The sequence below is a fragment of the Cydia strobilella genome, chromosome 8 (assembly GCF_947568885.1).
Source record: "Cydia strobilella chromosome 8, ilCydStro3.1, whole genome shotgun sequence".
Taxonomy (NCBI): Eukaryota; Metazoa; Arthropoda; class Insecta; order Lepidoptera; family Tortricidae; genus Cydia; species Cydia strobilella.
The window spans coordinates 11134218-11157364 of NC_086048.1; the positions used below are offsets into that span (position 1 = coordinate 11134218).

At 39.4% G+C, this 23147-nt stretch overlaps 3 protein-coding genes across 5 annotated transcripts; 2 read left to right on the plus strand and 1 right to left on the minus strand.

The window, feature by feature from the left end:
• The first annotated feature begins 227 nt into the window (after window positions 1-227).
• Window positions 228-2310, plus strand: LOC134743626 (ribulose-phosphate 3-epimerase). The gene is made up of 4 exons (XM_063677196.1): window positions 228-608; window positions 878-985; window positions 1678-1899; window positions 2119-2310. The coding sequence occupies exons 1-4, from the start codon at window positions 369-371 to the stop codon at window positions 2230-2232; spliced, it is 684 nt and encodes a 227-aa protein (XP_063533266.1). The 5' UTR covers window positions 228-368; the 3' UTR covers window positions 2233-2310.
• Window positions 2311-2313: 3 nt separating this feature from the next.
• Window positions 2314-7819, minus strand: LOC134743625 (putative methyltransferase C9orf114). Its single transcript, XM_063677195.1, has 3 exons — window positions 7163-7819; window positions 6765-7031; window positions 2314-2702 (listed from the first exon to the last, which is right to left on the minus strand). The coding sequence occupies exons 1-3, from the start codon at window positions 7714-7716 to the stop codon at window positions 2324-2326; spliced, it is 1200 nt and encodes a 399-aa protein (XP_063533265.1). The 5' UTR covers window positions 7717-7819; the 3' UTR covers window positions 2314-2323.
• LOC134743624 (bifunctional purine biosynthesis protein ATIC) lies at window positions 6169-22407 on the plus strand. Of its 3 annotated transcripts, none has more exons than XM_063677194.1 (11): window positions 6169-6187; window positions 10439-10542; window positions 11063-11279; window positions 11496-11765; window positions 14303-14415; window positions 14859-15082; window positions 16230-16478; window positions 16982-17203; window positions 17764-17941; window positions 18521-18684; window positions 21779-22407. In XM_063677194.1, the coding sequence occupies exons 2-11, from the start codon at window positions 10521-10523 to the stop codon at window positions 21896-21898; spliced, it is 1779 nt and encodes a 592-aa protein (XP_063533264.1). In that variant the 5' UTR covers window positions 6169-6187; window positions 10439-10520; the 3' UTR covers window positions 21899-22407. The 3 variants fall into 3 exon arrangements, with proteins under 3 accessions (XP_063533264.1, XP_063533263.1, XP_063533262.1); XM_063677193.1 differs by lacking the exon at window positions 6169-6187 and adding an exon at window positions 8269-8394; XM_063677192.1 differs by lacking the exon at window positions 6169-6187 and adding an exon at window positions 8370-8499.
• The last annotated feature ends 740 nt before the right edge of the window (window positions 22408-23147 follow it).

A 23147-nucleotide genomic window follows, 5' to 3' on the forward strand; every position in this document is an offset into this window, starting at 1 on the left:
TTGTCAAACCAAATTAGCAGTGAATAAGAACAAAAAAAACTATACTCATCCTTTTCTTTTGGGTGTTAGTACTAGTGTAAGACAATGAAAGTATGATTCTCTCTGTCTATGTTTGAAATGAGACAGTCCTTTGACAAACTATACATTAATTTCATTAACGCCAAACGCAATTTAAGACACAATTTTTTAACGAAACAGAACGCAGCAATGACCTGTCAGTGTGAAGTCAATGTCATACCAGCCAAAAGGAGAAGGACAAATAACCTATCTTTTTAGCATTCCCAACCAATTTTCCCTATTGTTTTTCCTATTTAGGGGTGCCTGTTATCATCGTAAATAAGTTATAAGTTTACACATATCTTTAAATCATGACTTCCCGTAATTTGAGAGCTTTAATTGGACCTTCAATATTAAACGCCGATTTATCAAAATTATACGAAGAATCTCAAAAACTTCTCGATAATGGTGCAGATTATTTGCATTTAGACGTAATGGATGGGCATTTCGTTCCAAATTTGACATTTGGCCATCCTATAGTTAAGTGCCTTCGTTCTAAGATAAAAAATGCGTTCTTCGAGACACACATGATGGTGTCCAATCCTGAACAAGTGAGTATCTCTACGTTGTTGTTCGTCTCGTCTTTACTGTTATATAATTATTTAAACTCTTTAAAGTACTTCAGTATGTGTCCCATACACACAGGGCCAATTCAAATTGTGCATAGAATCAGTTTTCAAGGTTTCACTATAGTTTTTAAAGAAAAGAAAACCATGTGTCAGGGTTTCATTTTAGTTTTTAAAAATAGAGCACATATCGGAATTTACAAGTAAAGCGACAACATTCAAAACGAAAATCAAATTTTATTCTAAAATTTCAGTGGATTGTGCCTATGGCTGATGCAGGTGTCAACCAGTACACATTCCACATTGAGCCAGTCACAAATGTAGAGGATGTTTGTAGAAAGATTAAAGAAAGTGGCATGAAGGTAAGAAAATCTATCATTTTGAATATTTTAGCCATGGCATAGAGCAACATTGTTTAGTGTCTTTATACACATATGCCGCTGGTGATAGTCAAATTAATATTATATATTCCTGTTATCCTATACTGGTCCATCACAACTATACTCAACTTTGTTGTCAACTGTTTTCTATCAAACATAGCTAAGAACCACCACAAGAAAACTTACTTTCATGTAAAAAAGAAAACAGCATCGGAAGCGGTCCATCTGTTAGAGAGCTGTGATGCCACAGACAGACCAACAGACATTGGCATTAAACATATAAAACCCCTCTTTTTGCATCGGGGGTTAAAAAAAACCGGCCAAGTGCGAATCGGACTCGCGCACGAAGGGTTCTGTACCATTACGCAAAAAACGACAAAAAAATCATGTTTGTTGTATGGGAGCCCCACTTAAATATTTATTTAATATTTAATTCTGTTTTTAGTATTTGTTGTATAGCAGCAACAGAAATACACGGTACATACACTATCACGGTTCATGAGATACAGCCTGGTGACAGACAGACGGACAGGAACAGACAGAATAGGGCCCCGTTTTTACCCTTTGGGCACGGAACCCTAAAAAGGTTAAATTAAGCTTATGTTTACGCCTTTGTAGATAAATAGTCTATCTCATCTCATCTAAGAAGGAAACCAAAATTAATCACTTTCCAGGTTGGAGTAGCCATCAAACCAGGCACACCAGTAGCAGAAGTGGAGAAATACATAAACATATCGGATATGGTGCTCATAATGACGGTGGAGCCAGGGTTTGGGGGCCAGAAATTCATGCAGGACCAGATGGCTAAAGTGCAGTATCTGCGGGAGCACTATCCACTGCTAGACATTGAGGTGGATGGGGGTGTGGGACCTTCTACCATTGACTGCTGTGCTAAGGTTAGAAACAATTTTGTCTGGTTACTATGCCAGTAATTAAATATTTGAAGACTATTTTACATAATACACAATGAACCTAGTATAAGCTTAAGCAAGGAGATCATTATCATAAAACTAATCTACACTTGTAGATACTTGATACTAATCATGTCAGCTTCATACTTGTCGTGTTTTTTACAATACTTTTTAAGGTTATATCTAGTAGTTTTTTTTTTTCAGGCCGGAGCTAACATGATAGTTTCTGGTAGTGCTGTGATAGGTGCTCAGGACCAAGCTGCTACGATCAAACTCTTACGAAACTCCGTGCAAGAGGCTATTTCAAAGGAGCGTTAGTCAGATTTTTATGCATTCCTACAAAAAGTACACTAAGTCTTCCAATTTTTATAAGGGTTATACAATAAAAAAATATTTTTTACATACATTTTTAATCAAATCTGCTTAAAGCATCATTTTGTGTAGCTTCTACCTTTGGAGCTGGAAATATAGAACTGGTAGCAACACCTTCCCCTTTAAACACTATGGGTTCATTCATAGCTTGTAACTTGCTCCGTAATCCTGAAAGTGTGACTAAAATAGCTTCTTCAGTTCTGATGGTTCTGGAGCCCTGGTTGGGTAGGACATTGAGGTAATGGTCGAATAGTAAACTGGCATCATCCACTTGCATCTGTTCGTCACTTTCTAATGCTGCCTCAACACCATGCAGTCCTCCAAATACTACTAGTGCATGGTTGTATTTTAGCTCCTTGTTGGGAATATTATCAATTGATTCTCCTCTGTCTGATGTTCCTATTGTCAGGTCATATCTGAAAACATGATTGATACCTCAATTTTACATCATAAACAATTAGGAGTATAAATTAAAGAAGACAATGTAGCACCATTTTCTCGGGGTAGCCTCATTCCCTAGAGAACGCGTCCCCAGGTGGCGGATAGGGGGATGCTCACTGAGCTAGCCACGCTAGCTCAGGGGGTAGGAGGGAAATTAAATACCTCCCGCGGACCACAAGGCCGGAGATGGCAACTTCGATATCAAACCCCACCTGCGAGCTTCTTGGACATATTCGAAGTAGAGGTCGTAGGTGTGCTGGGCATCCAGGTTGGGATGCCGAGTAGGGATGGCGGCGGAAGAACCCAAGGGTCAACGGCGGCTCCCAAGTCCTCCAAGAGGGTCACAACCTTGGCGTCAGGTGGTAACCGGCCGTAAAACACAAACCAAAAACACACTTCTCCTAATTATGAAAGTCAAAGAAAAGAATAAGGGTATAAATGCTAGGGCGTACCCCGTAAGCGACGTGAAGATTGCGAATGCGAAAAATGCTAGGGCGTACCCCCAAAGCGACGATTTCACTGACAAGAATAAGAAAAATTCGCAAGCTACACAAAAACTTCGGTTAGCGACGTGGAACTTGGGCTCCCTAACTGGACGTAGTCAAGAACTGGCAGAAACACTTAAACGTCGAAACATAAACGTGTGCTGCATTCAGGAGACGCGTTGGAAGGGATCGAAGTCCAGGGACCTAGGCTTAGGGTACCAGCTGGTCTATTATGGAACGGATAATAAACACAACGGAGTCGGCATTGTGCTCGATCATGATCTAAAAGACAGAATCGTAAACATAGACAGGATAACAGACCGCCTTATTGCTGTTAAGTTAGCACTGGACCATCAGCCAATTATGAACATCATTTGTGCGTATGCGCCTCAGATTGGTTGTAATGACCGGGGAGAAAGAGGTCTTCTGGGATGACCTAGATGACATGCTACTAAAGATACCATCAGAGGAGAAAAAATTTGTCATGGGGGATCTGAACGGTCACGTAGGAAGTTCTACCTTAACATATAGACTGGCTCATGGAGGTTTTGGATATGGGCATCCTAACAAGGAAGGAGAACAAATTCTTGGTTTTGCCTCAAGACATAGCATGTTCATAGTCAACACGAGCTTCCAAAAGAAACCGGATCACTTGATAACCTACAGTAGTGGAGGGAAAAAGACACAAATAGACTTTATCTTAGCTGACAGCAAATTAAAAAAGGGTTTCAAAGACTGCAAAGTAATACCAGGAGAAGCTTTAACCTCTCAGCATAGGATTCTAGTGGGAGTCTACTCATTGCCTAAGCCTATTAAGGAAACAAGAGACAAAACACCTAGAATCAAATGGAAAGAACTAACTGGCTTGAAAGGAAACGCACTCATAGAAGATCTGAGTAACTACTTGACAAAGGATATGAGTAATACATACAACAACGCTGAACAAATGTGGTCAAGCTTTGAACATCTCTGCCAGAGTCAGGCACGCAGCCGTCTAGGAGTTGCTAAAGGAGGTTTGAGCATACAAAAGGATCCATCCTGGTGGAACCAAGAAGTCAAGGCAAGAATTGTGGACAAAAAGAACTTGTTTAAAAAGTGGCAGGAAACACAGTGTGAGGGCGACCTAAATAAGTATAAGGAGGCAAAAATGAAGGCAAAGAAAACTGTGGCACAGGCAAGAGCTAACACAAGAGAAAAATTGTACACCAAACTGGAAAAAGCGGATTCAGATGCAGAAATTTTCAAAATTGCTAAATCGAGACACAAATCAACGCAAGACATTAAAAGGAATAAGTTTATTAGAAACAATGAAAAAATGTTACTAACATCTAATAAGGACATAACAAAAAGGTGGTATGAATACTATAAGGATTTAATGAATCAAGAGTTCCCGAGCCAATCAATAATACACCCCCTCCTACCAACCCAAGGACCTATACAGAAGATTGGTATCAATGAAGTTAAAGTGCAGGTAAGAAAGATGAAGAAGAATAAAGCTACTGGCCCAGATGAGATCCCGGCAGAAATATGGAAGTTACTGGGGCCTATAGGATTGGGCTGGCTTACTAGACTCTTCAATCTCATCCTTAAAACCAAAATGATACCAAACTCGTGGCGTCTTAGTCACTTAATCCCCTTCTATAAAAACAAGGGTGACGCAACGGAGTGCGGAAATTACAGGGGCATTAAATTGACATCTCATACATTCAAGATCTGGGAACGCATTTTAAATAACCGTATTCAATCGCTTACGTCAATATCACCGAACCAGTTTGGATTCACACCCTCAAAATCCACCACCGACGCCATACAAGCTGTCCGAATAATAACCGATAAGTACCGCTTAAACAAAGAAGATCTGCATTTTATATTTATCGACCTGGAAAAGGCGTTCGACCGGGTACCGCGTAGACTTGTATGGCAGGCGCTTAGGGCTCAACACCTGCCTGAAATTTACATACAGCTTATACAGGACATGTATCACAATTCACATACGAGAGTAAAAAGTCCAGCAGGCCTCAGCGAAGCGTTCGAGGTAGGAGTGGGAGTTCACCAAGGTTCGGCAATTAGTCCACTACTCTTCAACTTGGTCATGGATCTTATAACCAGAGAAATCCAAGCTCCATTGCCGATGAATCTCCTGTACGCGGACGACATAGTACTCATGGCTAACACAGCAAGCAAAATGCAGGATACTCTACATCTCTGGGTTAACGCCCTAGAACAAGCGGGCCTCAAAGTCAGTCGAACCAAAACCGAACACTTGCAATGCAGGTTCACTGGCAGAAACCAACAAGCAACTGTCTGCTACCCCGACTTGACACCGGTGCCTAAAGTTACACATTTCAAGTACCTGGGATCGGTTATCTCAGAAGATGGCAAAATAGAGGAAGATGTGGCGCACCGAGTAAATGTTGGCTGGCAAAAGTGGCGCACGCTGTCTGGAGTACTGTGTGACACTCACATGCCCGTGCGAACTAAAGGAAAGGTCTACAAGATGGCTGTTAGGCCAGCGCTGCTTTATGGATCGGAGTGCTGGCCTATCAAGGAAACTAACGTGCAAAAACTCCATACAGCCGAAATGAAGATGCTTAGGTGGTCCGGAGGTGTTACACGGCTTGATAAAGTCAGAAACGAGTACATTCGTGGCAGCTTCAAGGTAGCCCCTATACCTGAAAAACTCACAGAGAACCGACTCAGGTGGTACGGACACGTGATGCGAAGGGGCGAAGAGTACGTTGCCAAAAAAGCTCTGAACCTGCCGGAGAAAAAGAGAGGCCAGGGACGCCCGCCGTCAACATGGTGGACCAGCATGACCCAATTACTTAAGAGAAACAATTTACCCGATCCGACAACCCTCGACAGAATTTCGTGGCGCAAAATAATTAGGAGAGCCGACCCCACCTGAAGTGGGATGGAGCAAGGAAGAAGAAGAATGTAGCACCATGACAAAGTCAAATTGATCCTGTGATATGGTAAGGCCAACAAGGTTTTTAGGGTTCCATACCCAGAGGGTAAAAACGGGACCCTATTACTAAGACTCCACTGTCCATCCATCTGTCTGTCCGTCTGTCACCTGGCTGTATCTCATGAACCGTGATAGCTAGACAGTTGAAATTTTCATAGATGATGTATTTCTGTTGCCATAACAGCAAATACTAAAAACAGAATAAAATAAATATTTAAGTGGGGCTTCCATACAACAAACGTGATTTTTTGGCATAATGGTACGGAAGCCTGTTTTTGTTATGACTGTTTTATGAGTACTAAATGACAACACACTTATATGAAAATACACTATTAAAATACACAACTAAGACTCAAGAAAAAAAAGTGTAATCATGCTTAATACACAAATACTAAGTTGATATAGATACCCTATTTCACTCTCGTTTTGTTGTAATTAAGCCTAAGCCTTTATTTCTGCACTATGGTACTAGTTACAACAAAATTTTCCTTATAATTAATATGAGTGTGGACTAAGGGTATATTATGTAGGTTTTTACAGGCAAAGTCACTGCCAACTAGGTTGAAAATGTTTTGAATACTAACCCATCTTTGTAAGGGCTTTGTGAGAACACTTGACTAAGATTCTGTGCAATCCGCACTGTGTAGCCCCAATACACTCCAGTCTCAGCCCTCGGAGTGGAAAGACTCACAATTTTCCCCTTCAGCTTCTTGCCTCCTTCCGGCAGCATCCGCACAGTCACTCGGATACCTGGGTTCAACAACTCATCAACGGATATATCTTTAAGCAATCCAACATTGACTTGAGAACCTTTCCCTGGTTTTACTGGTTTGTTCATAGTTATACCTTCCCTGAAAAACCCAAATTATAAATGTTATTATTGCATTACACACTTGGAAAATTGGAAGGCGTTAAGGAGATCTATCTCTTGTTTTATTTGAAGTAACTGCCTGCATTTCTTATGTTATGAGATAAACCTTACCTGAATGTAAAGTCATTTGATGACCGTAAATGATGTGGTGCATCCAAAGGATTGAGCAACCCAGCAAATTCCAAATCCTTATGGAGTGGAAAGAAATGTTTCCGCAAATATTGAGGACACTCCAAGTACTGCAAAATCCGTGCTAGTTGCACACAACTCCTGCGAGCCACTTTGACACCATCCAAATCTTCAACTTTAGACTTCTTTGTGTCAATCTTGTCCCCGATGTCGTCGTATACTATAACTTCGTCAATGCAGAACACGCATGCCGCTCTTGCGATCTGTCCAGCCAGATAAGTTCGCAATTCGGCCGACTGAGCATTTTCCATAATAGAACCTGGCACCGCTATGCTCATTGTAGATATTTGAGCGTATTTCTTCTTTTTTTCGTGTTCTTCTCTCACTTTTTCTTCGGCCTGCTTCTCCAATGCTAGACGCTTTTCTCGCTTCACTATCTTTTCCTCGTTGCGCTGGCGCTTAGAAGCTTTCCTTTCCTGGTTTATTTCTCGCCATGTTTTCCCAGGGGGCTTTGTGGGAACGGTTGGTTGCGACATTTCTCTTGTTAATGTAGTTTATGTTTATCAAAAAGAAATATTAGCGACACGTGAACTTTTAGTTACCATAACAATTTCATTCACGATGCATTGAATTCACGCGATCATGAAGTTTCTTTTTGACGTTTGACGTTTCACTGACGTTAGCAATAGACATTAAGCAGCCGTATTTTCGTACTTTCGTCCTTGGCCATTTAAAACAACAGATAGTTGGCGTTTTATTAAACAGCTCAAACAGTAGGGGGTGGCCAACTGTGGTGAAGCTCAATACAAGTGAAGCTACTGCTAATCCTATGTGAGAGCGAGAAATAGACATCTCTCTCGCTCTCACTTATGGGTCGGCGCACAGTGACCTTGGTGCGGTGCTGTAGTCTGTTACGCTATTAATTTACGGTGGAGGAACAAAAAAAAAGTGAGACTGTGACCCCATAAATGTTAAAAAAAAAAAAAAAATGAGACTGTGACAAGGACAAACAATAATAGCGCTTTTTCTGCTACTCCTACTTAAAGTTCCATAAGTGCATCTCGTTCAATCATCTGGCCCTCCCCCATTTCATCTCTGTGTTTGAAGTTTGAACTGTTTGAATTTCTCTAAATATAAGTGGAAAATAACACCCGATTAATGTCAATAATAAAGTAGTACCAAACAACATTCATCCTTATTTTGTAGATAGGAAGGTTAGTATTTTTTTACACGTTATTATCAGAATTCCATTTTGCTTTGCCCAGCTTCACCGTACCGAAACCGGCTCAAGCTATCGTAAAGTTAGTTTCAAAAACTAGGTAAGTTTATTCATCTCTAATTACTTATAACACGTCTATAAATCTAGTAGTTTATCGATGCACGTTACTCAAGTTATTGCAGCTTGATTTCTCCAGCTATTAAACCACAAAAGGGTTATCAATTCCCTCGTGGTAAAACGTTGTGGTTAACTAGTGTTGAAACTTCACAAACTTTTAATATTTATATACTGTAGTAGATATATGTCTTGTTCAGTTTTAATCCTAAAACGTTATAGTGATTGTATCTTATTGCTTGTATCAAGTTATCATCAAAAGTATCTCAAGTGTTTAAAATATTAAGTAGGTAAATATTCTTTATTGTGCATCATATGTCACATGCAAAATTTTGTTTCTAAATAACCGCTTACGGAAATAGATCCAACCTAATCTGTTGTTTTTAGGGTTCCGTACCCAAAGGGTAAAAACGGGACCCTATTACTAAGACTCCGCTGTCCGTCTGTCTGTCACCAGGCTGTATCTCATGAACCGTGATAGCTAGACAGTTGAAATTTTCACAGATGATCTATTTTTGTTGCCGCTACAACAACAAATACTAAAAAGTACGGAACCCTCGGTGGGCGAGTCCGACTCGCACTTGTCCGGTTTTTTTTTAATAATTTGATGCATAACATGATTTAACTAGATTTTGAAATTTTGCTTATAGAGTTAATAATTATTAATTACATAGATTTTAGAATTTATAAGGTGTCTAAATGTTACTTGAGTTGTTCATATAACACATTGACATCATTAAAAAGTTCTTTACTTATCTAGTTTATGTCGCCTATTTGATTATGTATGTAAAAGTAAATTTAGACCTTAATTGGATGGGTTATCATGAAATTTATAATTCAAATGTTATTCTTTTCTTGTTGGTAATCTTCCATAATTATATAGCTAAATCACTTATATTGATAATCAGCAATTTATGATGTTTGCTCTAACTTATCAACTGACTGAAAGTGAAATATTTGTCAATTATATCATCACGGACATAAGGCAACAACAATAATATTTTCGTCACAATGCTGATTGATGTAAGGCAGTCAGGGCTGTCACATGCAAACAATATTAAATAGGTAATAATAAATCTATCTTTGATGCGATAATAAGCATACTTTGGTCTGATGGGGGCAATAATACACCAGCGCTACTGATTTTATTAAATATTGTCTCAAGCAATGTTGGCCGAAACGTTAATGCAATTAACCAGTACATATTGAACCGTAAACTGTAACTGTCTGTTACGGTTTACGGTTCAATTTGTACTGGTTAATGGTTAATTGCAGTTAACGTTCGGCCAACACTGGTCTCAAGTGTTATCAATATTGATATAAAGCAATTTCTACATCATAATAACAAATTATATAATAAAAGGACTAAAGCAACTTTAATTTGCCCTCATACTGTCTAATGTCAAAACCAAATTGTCCTTGTCAGACCGCGCTAGTACTATTATTTATTCTGTGACCTTGGTATGATAATAAGTAGGTACAATACAACTTCATTGTCCTTACAAAATACAAAAGTTGTAATCATTCATAAATATATTTGTAACATCTAAAGAAAACATTATTTAAAGTGACTAAAAATAATAGTGAGTGAAACCGTACTGATCCAAATATTTTAAAACATTCTTTCTTGGCTCATGCCTATGTTACTTACGGACTTATATTACTTACAGAAAATATAGAAAAAAATTATAAACAAAAAATGTTCTACAGGTCATAATTAAGGATAATTGGCAATTGTTAACTTCAGAATAGGTGTGGTAGTCTTCCTTTTTATAATAAATTATATTATAAAAAAAGATGAAGTAAATCAAGTTATAAAAAAAACCTAAACATTTTGATTTATTTGAAGCCAAGAATTTAATAAAAATAACAAATTTTGTTCAAACCTATGAATATGTTATAAAGAAGCTGTACATTGTTATCAGGAACCCCTGCGAAAGGTCAGCCCATATTAACACAGGCGACTGTTGACTCTCAGTTGATTTCTACTTCTTCTAACATACAGACATGGCAGCCAATGGAAAGTTAGGTAAGTTATTTTTTATAAGTGGTAGTTATACTGGTCTGGGCCCATAACCTTTTAAAAATATATATATAACTAATAATCCTTAAAATTTTGAATTCTATCAAAGAAGTCAGAATTACATTTGAATAAAATGACGTAACTTTAAAACATGACCTGATGACCTGTTTTTTGTTTAATGCAGCAATTACTGATTAAGGACCATAAAAATAATTATACAGCTTCATCTCATACAGTTTGTTTATAATTCAATTTTCAAAATTCATAATAGGAGATAAATTATACAAAATCAATTTTTTTTAAATACCTAATCCTAGGAAGCTGAGGATAAAACTGTAAAAAAATTAGATAAGAGAATTTTATTTTACTTAAGTCAACAACCTTCCTGTCTACAAATAGATTGTACTTAATATTTGTAATCAATATCAAATGTAGGGTCAAATGTTGTTGACTTAAATTGATTATCAATATTTTGTGCTTCAAGTTAAGTTTCCAGTCATCAATTTCATAAAATTTTACTTTCCAGCGCTTCTCAGCGTCTCCGACAAAACCGGCCTAGTGCCGCTAGCTAAATGCCTGTCAGACATCGGATTAGGTCTCGTCAGTACTGGGGGCACGGCGTCCGCGCTCCGCGCCGCCGGGCTGCAAGTGCGCGACGTGGCCGACATCACTGGAGCCCCGGAGATGCTTGGTGGACGTGTCAAGTCCCTGCATCCTGCAGTACACGGTGGCATACTAGCGAGGTGAAAATCTCTTTACTGGTTTACCGCATTGATAGGACACTCTTCCTTACCACCATGAAATAGAGAATTTAACAGATTACTTACTTAACCCTTTATCAGACTGAGCGAGAATCTCCCCCACAAGGCACTTCAAACATGTGTTCTATTTTGAATGAGTATGACTGACATTCGATTGTCATTTTAGAATTGTCAACCTGAAACAAAATCCTTTCCCAGGCTAACTGACTCCGACCAGGCAGACATGAAACGCCAGAAGTTCGACATGATCAGCGTAGTAGTGTGCAACCTCTACCCCTTCGTCGACACCGTGGCCAAGCCCGACGTGACCATCGCAGACGCTGTGGAAAATATCGATATTGGTGGTGTGACCCTCCTCCGGGCCGCGGCGAAGAACCACGACCGTGTCACGATCTTATGTGATCCTAGTGATTACGTCAGTGTTATTGAGGAGCTGAAGCAGAAAAAACAGACTTCTTTGGAAACTAGGTTAGTACAGTAAAAGTAAAGCTTTTTAGATGCTTTAGATAGTGAAATAGCTAAAACATGGATATCTATGGTGTTGCACTCCTACGGGCCGCGGCGAATAACCACGACCGTGTCCCGATCTTTATGTGATCCTAGTGACTGTCTGTGTTATTGAGGAGTTGAAACAGAAGAAACAGACTTCCTTGGAAACTAGGTTGGTATAGTAACAGAACTGTAAAGATGTAGAAGGTAATTCTCTGAACTCGTTTAAAGTGGCTCTAACCATGTAATGGTAAGACACTTAGAGGTTATTTAGGACCCAAACATAACTCGCTATGTAACATATTTATGAAAAAGTTTTTTTTTCATATCATTAAAACCAAAATGTCTTTTCATGTAATGCCTTAATGTATGTTAAAGTGCAAATACTTTTGTCATAAAAATATTGATTTATTTATCTCCAATAATTATCGAAATAAACAGTTTTTTGTGTCTCCTGAAAAGTAGGTTAAAAACACATGGCGACTTTTGTACGCGTAGCGACGAACTGTAAAGATGTAGAAGGTAATTCTCTGAACTCGTTTAAAGTGGCTCAGACTGCTTTAGAAACTTAAGTCAATAATAGGCATTATTAAATAGCATAACACCTTCTAAAGATCAGCTCAGTTGCAATTTTTTCTTTGGTTTGGAATTAGTAACATTTATATATTTAAGAGGCCTTCCGAAAAATTACTGTGTGTCAAACTTTTAGTAGCGTTAACATAGATCCGTTATCATACTGTTATCATGAAATATGAATAGCATAGTTACTAAGTGTCAATCATTATCTTATATTGTGATAACCTTTCGGCTGCTCTTCAATTATAATCTTGCCTTTGTAAATCTGGCTCAAGGAGCTTAATTTAATTTAATATTGACCACATTTGTAATGTTGTCACACGCGTCGGGACGAGTGTGGCAGCATGTACGATCTCCCTCGGTCCAGACGGGACCTCGGGTTATGTCTCGACAGCTCAGGGATGAGAGGACAGAGGGGCGAGTAAAGAAACAGTGATTTATATCTCTACAATCTACGGGCTTTTATGCCGGTTTATTTCTAATAGGATCAAACTTATATACTAGAGCCTACGCTAATGCGCACGGGACGGCATCCGTTGTTCGGGATGTTAATGACGGGCGCGAATCCCTAATCTATCCGCGACAACCATATGGGGTCGTGCTGACCCTCGGGACGGTAGGCAGGGTCAGGCTTTCGGTGTACGGAACGGGAATCGGGGTTGTACCGAAGGATAGAGTGACAAACGCGTAACCACACGCTGCGCTACTATTCCTTCGGGCGAAGTGACAGGATCTCGGGGCAAGGACAGTGTGCTGGGCGTCTACCACGCTCCCGGCACTAGCTGTCCCCAAGGGAAAGGTATAGAATCCTCTAGCAAGGTACCCGGGCAGATGCGTGAACCACACAACGCTCAACGTACTGAGGAAGAGGGGGAGGGAGTCTCTAGGGAGCAGATGCGTGCCCACACATCGCTCAGCTAGAGTGCAATGCCCCTAGCAGCCGATCCGCGACTGCGAAGAACACTCCTCGATCGCTGCGAGTGCGCGGCGTTATATAACGGTATAATAACGTATTATATATTATATATATATATTATATTATATATTATAACGTATACGGTTCGGCGCGCGGGGTGCGGGGTGCGGGGCGCGGCGCGCGGACAGGCGGCCGGTTCCGCGTGGCTGTGTTGCGGTGCCGCCTTGTATGTGTGCGTGCTATGGCGCGTCATCACACATTCTAGTAATCTTAACAATAAAAAGTTATATTCAGGATATACTTTGGTGAATGTTTTTATACATTTGATTTTATACCTTATCATGATCATCATTGTACGGGTCATACATCTGAACTGATATGATTTTTGATGGTTGATTGCAATTATTATATTTAATGCTAACGCGGAAATGTGCGATGCTTGTATTGTACTATCATAAAGCAAAGATAGATATAACTCCGTAATAGATGGATACAGTCTAAGGAAAATACGTGCCTCGAAAATCAAGAAAATTTGATTCTCGATCAGAGCGCCACTACCTTTGGCCTACTCTCGTATAGATTGGCGTTGACGATTTCGTTGATTTTTAACAATTTTAACGCATATCAGTGAAAGAACATGGGTCAAAATCATATAAAAATAATTAATGCAAATATTGCAAATAAAAAAAATCATTTATCCATATATAAATAAATTTTTTGATATTTTTATTTTTAGTTTTAATCGTGTGTCGATAGATGGCAGTGAATTTACTGTGGTTACAAAATTTACTATGACAGTACCGCTCTATCCTATTATATCCTCTTTGCATAAATAAAGTAAAGTTTATATTCTAGATATAATACAAGCGGCATAATTTAAACTTCGACTTTATTCACTACCTGTTAGAGTTAAAGTAAAAATGTCTACTGTATTTTAACCTCTTACTGTATTTTATTTTTATCAATTACATTATTAATGAAGCTAAATTCTATGACATATTCTAAAGAAAGGCCCTGTTTCCAGGCAAAAGTTGGCCCTGAAAGCTTTCACCCACACGGCACAATACGACACGGCGATCTCTGACTATTTCCGCAAGCAATACTCCGCAGGGAAGGCGCAGATGACCTTACGTTATGGTAAGTGTTTAACTTAACACCCAATGTTTGGCCGTCTAGCTAAATTACTTAATGTAACATTTGGAGAAATAAGTAAGAAAACTTCAAGATATATTCCAAAATACTCGTAAGCTCGAGCCACGTTTTCTTACCTTTAGCAACAGTTTTGACATGGCTCCAACATAGTCTAACGTCTCTACCACACCTCAAATAACAGCTGTAACAGCCATTTGAAAATGAAAATGAAAATGAAAAAATGATTTATTTGAAAATGAAAAATGATTTATTGGTTACACAATAGGTTTTTTTCAATTTGAATTTGGAATTTACTGCTTGAGAATACGGTTAACAATTGAATGAATTTGACCAATTTGACTCAGGAACTAATTCATAAAAACACACAAATAAATGCCCTTACCGGGATTCGAACCCGAGACCTGCTAAAAATTAAAATGCAATTACAGGCATGAACCCCCACCAGAAGCCAGCCCAAGTGTTCACAACCCGCGACCGCCTGCCGCTGACAACCGTTAACGGTTCCCCTGGTTTCATCAACCTGTGTGATGCGCTCAACGCGTGGCAACTAGTACGGGAACTGAAGCAAGCCCTCGGAGTTCCGGCCGCCACTAGCTTCAAGCATGTGTCGCCCGCTGGCGCCGCTATAGGATTACCCCTTACGGAGCAGGAGGTTAGACTAGATATTTGTTAGAAAATAAGTTACATAAGGGTAGTTATCACCATATATAGTCTTTATGCCACACCAGCCGTTTGCCACTACGCGTCTTTATCGTTAATTCACCAATTCATATTAGCGCCGCTTGCACCGTCCCACTCTCTCTCTTTAGCCCTTTTCTACCCTTCGGGTGTAGGCCTCCTTCATTTTGCGCCACTCGTCACGGTTCTGTGCGACCTGGAGCCACTTCTTTCCTGTAGTCCTTTTGATATCGTCGTCTCAACGCATCTGGGGTCTACTTTGAGGACGCTCCTCCCCCCATGGTCGCCACTCGAGTAGTCGTTTACTCCACGAATCGATCTTTCGTGCTATATGACCAGCTCATTCACACTTCAAACTGGCTACGCATTTTACACCATCAGAGACCTTGCTCTGTTGTCTCAGCCACTCACTCGTTTTACGGACCTGAAGTTACCATGATTACCAGTATAATTTGACATTAGGTCAATGGTTTAACGGGTTAATCCCGGGTTAGTGGGATGGTGCAAGTGGCCCTTAGTGGTATAGCATATTACATTACAGTTGGCTACATCAGCCACCTGAGAGCCCACGAACGTTGCTTCCACAAGCCAGTACAAAATCCAGTCGTCATGGCCGCAATTGGACGACGCCATACTTGTGGTTGGATATGAGAATTTTCAGTGTTTTGATTATAACTTTTTATGGTGTTCACATAAGAAAACGTTAAATTTGATCCAGAACAGATTCCAAGGAACCTTACCATATTTCATAGACTTTTATTAGTATGGCATTAGTACGTATTACATAGCATCGTAGTTAACATTTTTAGCGTTCCGTACCCAACGGGTAAAAACGGGACCCTATTACTAAGACTTCATTGTCCGTCCGTCCGTCAACAGGCTGTATCTTATGAACCGTGATAGCTAGACAGTTGAAAGTTTCACAGATGATGTATTTCTGTGTCTATAACAACGAATACTAAAAACAGAATAAAATATATATTTTAGTTCTCCCATACAACAACCGCGATTTTAATGGTACGTAACCTTTCGTACGCGAGTCAGACTCGCACTTGGCCGGTTTTTAGTAGGTATATACCATAGAATTCCATAGTCAATAAATGATATTGCAATTGTTCCAGGCCGCAGTGTGCATGGTGGCAGACCTGCTCCCCTCCCTCAGCCCGCTGGCCTGCGCCTACGCGCGCGCGCGCGGCGCCGACCGCATGAGCTCGTTCGGAGACTTCGTGGCGCTCTCCGACCCCTGCGACGACGTCACCGCCAGGATCCTCTCCAGGGAGGTGTCCGACGGGGTCGTCGCCCCGGGCTACAGCGAGGGAGCGTTGGAACTGTTGAAGAAGAAGAAGGGTGGAAACTATTGCGTTCTGCAGGTGAGCTTAACACACTTAAAACAGGGGTAGCCCGCATTTGTTGCTCTTCAAGAGGTCTAACCTTGGTTGGTCTCTAAGAAATTTTTAATCTTACACAGAAGTTGAATCAATCGGCATCAAAAATAATTACATTTTTGTTCGCCGACTCTCACAAAATCTTTTAATTCCCAACATAGTTAATTACTAAGTTAGGGAAGGTCTCCAAAGACTATTTTCGCGTAGCAGCACGGTATCAAATTGCTGCCCCATTCATAAAATCCACCCTTTTTATACATCCACATTATAACAAAACTTCCGTGAGACATAGACATATTAAATATATTAATAACGGGTCACTCACGTGTTTTAAGTCAATAAACACGTGAATAGACTTAAAACACGTGAGTGACCCGTTATTAATATATTTAATATATCCACATTATAATCAGTTTTTCTAGCTATTTTTCGTATTTCACTTAAAACCACATGCTATATTGTACTAATTTTACATATTAACATTTTAGATGGACCCCACCTACGACCCAGCCCTCCTAGAACAGAAGACCATCTTTGGTCTAACCCTAGAACAGAAGAGGAACGACGCCGTAATCACCCCGGACTTGTTCAAGAACGTCGTGACCGACAAGAAGGCGCTGCCTGAGAACGCTGTTAGAGACCTCATCGTGGCTACGATTGCGCTCAAATATACGCAGAGCAATTCTGTATGCTTCGCTAGGGATGGACAGGTTAGTAATAGTTATAGCACACAAGACCATTTTCGGTCTAACCCGAGAACAAGAGGTACGCCGCTGCAACCCGGTGCTTTTTTATGTTTATTAACTAAATTAATAGTTATTTGTTGTTTAAAAAAAAAGCTTTTATGCAAAAATTAAATTTAACCATAGGGCACTCTATAGCAGCTGGTTTTCTCCAAAGGACATGAGACATCCGATATCAGATCGGACATGTGAAAACGCTCTTAACCCGAGGACCATGGAACGTGCGCTCCGAACAGTCCGAACTAATTTCTAAAGTTCTTGTAACTTTTAACTGGAGAACTTTAAAATCAACTTACATAAGCTGCTACTTTATTAGTGAAACATGTTGGTGATGCCATTATAGCCTTCTAAGATAGTAGCTTTGTCTTCAGGTTGCTAGAACCCCAAACATGCACTGTATGTACCTGTACTGGTGGCAGTAATTACAAATAGGCTGGATGGCAATTTGACCATTTAGCTACTCGTAACATCTGAAACAACAAACTAAGAAGTCCAATAATATTATATTTATATAACGATTGTACCAGGTTATCGGCATCGGAGCAGGTCAACAGTCCCGCATCCACTGCACTCGTCTAGCGGGCGGCAAGGCGGCGCTATGGTGGTCGCGCTCGCACCCGCGCGTACGCGGACTGAAGTTCAAGCAGGGCGTCACGCGCGCTGTGCAGTCCAACGCTATCGACAACTTCGTCAACGGAACCATTGGTTAGTATTGTAGCATATTGTCACAAGTTTAGAAACATCGTGAACCGTAGTATCAAAAGAAGGTTGATTTTGATTTAATTATTTCTTTGCAATTAGTGGGTTTTTGTTGACGCCTGACAATATTACTCGGCTTCGATAGTAGTTAGAGCATCACATGGAAAAAGGTTTTTTTTAATTTGTGGCTTTTAAGTACATTGCCTTAAGTTGACCCATAGGAAACTATTGATACTGGATAGGAATGGAATCGATTGGCATAAAAAAATAGCATGTGAAAAATAAAAACATTCATTTTCATACAAATTGTATGGGAAAAGTTTTCCTCGATTTGTGGCTTTTCTAGCCGTAATTTTTTTTTTCGGTCCCTTACAAGTTTTTGATCCTGGATAGGAATACGATCGATTGGCATCAAAAAAAAGTTTGCCAAAAATGGCCTTTTTCTCGCAACCTGTATGTTTTTTCCAAAATCTGTAAACGCCAATCTTCATTAATTTGAAATTGAGGGTAGGTCTTCTAAGATCATTTTTGATAGCTCCCGTCACTGACCCACTAAGAAAATGCACCTGTATTTTGGCTCCCCAGGTACGGACATGCCGTTAGCGCAATGGGAGTCCCTGTTCTCGGGCCCGGCGCCTGCGCTGCTCACGGAGCAGGAGCGCAGCGAGTGGCTCACGCGCCTCGACAAGGTGGCGCTCGCTTCCGACGCCTTCTTCCCGTTCCGGGACAACATCGACCGAGCTGTACAGGTCAGTCTGGGGTCAATCTTACACACGTCGTCAGTTTAATGATATACCGCCAACTGGGGTGAATAGGGATGGCTGGGGTGAATAGGGACAAAACTTTAAATGTGATTTACCTGACAATTTCGTAATAACTACCCGCATAAATTGTTTCATACAATTTTTATTATTATTTTCAATCGAATGATACATTTTGTTTAGATAATTATTAAAAAAAAATAAGGTTACTTATTATTATTTTAAGTTTTGTCCCTATTCACTCTAGCCATCCCTATTCACCCCGGTTGACGGTATAAATCTTTTACAATGTTTTATTTGATACATAAACTTTAAACTTCAAAAGAGGTTTTACAATTGGGTGTCTATTCTCGTCTCGGTAATCTGTCTCGTCAGCCATGGGACAGTAGTACGAGTAGGACAGTTTGTTAGAAAAAATGTTGTACCACGTTCTACTACCTAACTACCATAAAAGCAGGTTTTCAAGACAGCGGTCGACAACCTTTTAGCGGCCAAGGACCACATAGTAGTTAACGAAATGAACACGGGCCGCACTTTGTTAATACTTATGACTTTATCAGGTAGGAAGCCAGGGAGGTTCGCGGGCCGCCTGTTGCCGACCGCTGACCTAAGAGAAAGTAACTGGCAACAGGTGCATTTCAGAAAAGGGTCGGATACGTGACGCTATTTTTTAACACTTCTGATAAAGCTATAAGAAGCCGATATTTGGCATGATAACGTTTGATAACATAGCTTTAAATTCTACGGTATATAAATATGTCTGCAGGTTATTAACCGTTAGAACGCTACGCGTATCGTGTGCGGCGCGTCATCGCTAACCTTGTCGGACCGCACGAAGGTTGATATGGGGCTGTAGCGCGAGCGTCAGTTGACGGTTTTGGTTTATCATATTAACAGCAACGGCTTTACCCTAACAGCATTTATACGTCATTATGACGTCGCTGACGTCACTTTGCTGCCTGGGTAATAATTATAGTCCCATATTTACTTCAGCAATCATTGTTTTCAAGATATTTGGCATCAAAGTTGAACACTTTTAGGTCAAAAAACTGGTGTTCTGGCCATAACTTTTGTGTTAATTAGTTTAAAATTAAAACCTTAAACAAATTTTTAGAGACGTAGACGTGAAGACCAAACCAAATCTTTCACAGCAATCGAGATACGAAAAAAGGATTTTTTTTAGACAATGTTTAAAAAAATTATAAATAAATAAGTATTCATCACCAATATAATCCGGTAGACAAAAATGGAGATAAAAGATTGAAGAACAGATATCCGTTTGTCTTATAATTCTATCTGTAGTGCATAAGTAGGAGATACGGTTCAAAACTTGTCAAAAATCGACGTCACGTCCCCGACATAGAAGACCTTTTTGTGGAATTCCCCAACAAATGAAAACAAAACGTTGATTCACTCAATAGGGATGATGACACATGTTGAATTTTATAACAAAATCTAGTAAAATAGAAAGAAAATGAGCAATCTATCACAATGTGGATATTAAAATAATATACCTATATAGAAATGATAAAAAAAAATACGGATTCTGCCCTGGATCTAAGTTTCAAAATTTTAAGTATTTTTTAACTTCCAAAAAGGAATAAAGTAAAGATACCATTTGATTCCTTACATTTTATCAAAAACAAAAGATTGTATAGCAACTATATGCATAAACGCAATATTTCTCCGACAAAATCGCAATTTTACTTATTTTCCATACATTCAAGATGGGCTCTCAGTGACATTGACGTCACGTTCACTTATCGTTTTGTTAGGGGTGTTTCGCGAGTGAAGTACAACTGTCGGACTTTGATTTTCATTTCAGATTTTTGTATTGCTTTAATGCAGGGGGTACCATATAGACATTTGATCCTAAAAACAAACCTGATCGATTAATACCATTAATGAAAATTTGTCATCTAGTCTATTACAAGTAGATTAAGGTGCACTCTAGGCACGCTTGTATCACGGGGACTAACAAAATAAACAATGCTATAAGTGCTTGCCATATGTTAAAATGACACAGATCAAGAAAAGGTAACGACAGATCTAACTTGCAGTACCTGTTTGTACATTTGTAGGTAAATCTTTTCGATAATTTGTATTAGATGAGATCAGATAAATAATGAAAAAAGAATATAATAAAAGTGCACAAAATTGTTGATAAAAAAGTTACTCATTTCGACTGACTACGTTATCGCATATCTTGTGTGTTATCTGTTTACTTAATGTCTGGCAAGTGTAAAGTTTTTATCACTGTTGTTTTTAACATTTATGAATTTCAAGTATTCTACAGTCAATGATCAGCCATAAATAAAATTGCACAAAATAACTGAACAAAAACAACCGACGTCCCAAATCAGTTAAAAATGCAAAAATGTGGCTTTCCATTGCAGAAGGGCCTTTATGCTGCAATAAGGACGTTTCCATCTGCAATTCCAATAGAAATTCTGATAAAAAGGCCCTTATTGCGATGAAGCATAAGGACCCTTCTCTGATAGAAAGCCACAAATAGTCTTCAACAGCAGTTCAACTTCACAATATGATGCTTTCCGAGAGCAAATGCATGAATTACTAAAAAATACTAAATCACTGCGAGTGTGCCGATCCGTTAATATTTGAAGTTCCCTCGATTTCTTCAGGATGCCGTCATCAGATACTAACTTGCAATGGGACCAACAAGAAAGCATACCCTGATCAAACAAACAAGAAATAGTACCTACATTACGAGTTTGCGATACAAGTGCGAAAAATAGGAAACTCGAAACGAGTGGCGATAAATTGAAACACGACCGAAGTGAGTGTTTTAAATGACACGAGTCGAAAATTACGAGATTAGAATAGGTATTCGCACATGTATCGTACAACGTTTTACAGTAGGTTAGCGTTTAGGCCCCTTTTAATTGCTGCCTGTGCTAATTATCGCACTAGTGCGGTAAAGTAGCCCCATATGTACTGTAAAAACATTTTTTCGTCTCCGAGTAATCGATGAACATACATTTAGAATAAATCCGATAAATTAAGACCCTCCTTTTATTTTTAAAAATATGTCAAAAAGTCAAAAGTGTATTTTGCTTAACAGTGCGGCGTAGAGTACATCGGCAGCCCGGCCGGCTCCAACAACGACGCTGAGGTGATCACGGCCTGCAACGAGCACAAGATCACACTCGCACACACCAACCTCAGGCTGTTCCACCACTAACCTTACCATCCTTCCCTTATTTGGAGTCATAGGGGTCTTTTGCCACCCAAAAAAGGACTGAGTGCTAAAATTTATATTTAAATAAAGAGTGTCTGGCCCTTGTATTAAACCTTTGAACTCCACGCGCGCGGCGCGTCATTGTGAGCCTTCTGGGAATGCACGAAGGGTGATAATGGGCTGTAGCCGCGCCCGTCAGATGACGTCTTTGGCGGTCAAAGGGTGTTGACCCTTAATTCAGAGAACTATGAATGTTTCTACAGGTAATAATAAAATTTGTTAAGAATACGGACGGTTTGGTGCAATCTTCGAGTTCCATTACTGTGATCATGCAAGGAGTCAATTATACTGCAAAGCAATCAATTAAATTGTCAATAGAATAATCATTCCATATTTTTATTGTAATTTTTTTGATATAAGTAATTGTAAGCGTTTTTGAAAATGTATTTAGAGAGAATCTCTTTGATATTTGTTAAAAGCATAATATTGTGCCTTGTTAGATTTTAAGGATTCATTAAACGTATGACGTTTATTTTTTTTGTTTAATTTTAAAAAAACTGTAACGTTAATCTCCCGTTTATATAATGTAAATATATATATATATATATATACGTCAATATTCTTTTTTGCACCACAAAATAAAAATAATTAATAGAAGATTTACAATGTGGATAATGGTAGCAACAGGTGGTCTTATCGCTGTAAGCGATTTCTTCCAGACAACCTTAGGGTAGCAGGATATAAAGAACAAAAAGTCTTCGAAACAGGTAGTACAGGAAAAAAGGAGTGAGAAAAATTACACAGACATTATGCAAACAGTACATATACACACACATACATGCACAGAAGGATCCTGGCAGGATCGCCATCAAATAACAAGATGGATCTTAATATTGTCTTCGGTTACCGCACTTACCGCGATAGTTACTCATGAAATAAAACTATGAGAACGGATACGCGATATACTCCGTTTTCATAGTTTTATAAGATGGATCTTGTTATATATCGTCTCGAGCAGTGGCAGGGAGTAGGTAGTGAAACACCTTAAGCGTTATAGTATTCGAACCTATATTCTCTAAATGCCTGCCTATAATATACATGTTAGGTTGCGCTGACACAAGCAATATGCGCAGTAAACCAGTGTTACTGTTAAACACTGAAAGTGGCTAATTGCCATATTAAAAACTTACCTACTAACACCACATGCACACAGTACAGTACATGTACAGTACGGTCAGTACGTATAAGTACT

Coding starts and splice junctions, on each gene's coding strand:
- LOC134743625 (XM_063677195.1), bottom strand. CDS start 7,716: ATGTCGCAACCAACCGTTCCCACAAAGCCCCCTGGGAAAACATGGCGA. Junction 7,032..7,162: donor TCAAATGACTTTACATTCAG/GTAAGGTTTATC, acceptor TGGGTTTTTCAG/GGAAGGTATAACTATGAACA. Junction 2,703..6,764: donor CAAAGCCCTTACAAAGATGG/GTTAGTATTCAA, acceptor TCATGTTTTCAG/ATATGACCTGACAATAGGAA.
- LOC134743624 (XM_063677194.1), top strand. CDS start 10,521: ATGGCAGCCAATGGAAAGTTAG. Junction 14,416..14,858: donor GCAGATGACCTTACGTTATG/GTAAGTGTTTAA, acceptor ATGCAATTACAG/GCATGAACCCCCACCAGAAG. Junction 17,942..18,520: donor CTTCGTCAACGGAACCATTG/GTTAGTATTGTA, acceptor TTGGCTCCCCAG/GTACGGACATGCCGTTAGCG.
- LOC134743626 (XM_063677196.1), top strand. CDS start 369: ATGACTTCCCGTAATTTGAGAGCTTTAATTGGACCTTCAATATTAAAC. Junction 609..877: donor TGGTGTCCAATCCTGAACAA/GTGAGTATCTCT, acceptor CTAAAATTTCAG/TGGATTGTGCCTATGGCTGA. Junction 1,900..2,118: donor CCATTGACTGCTGTGCTAAG/GTTAGAAACAAT, acceptor TTTTTTTTTCAG/GCCGGAGCTAACATGATAGT.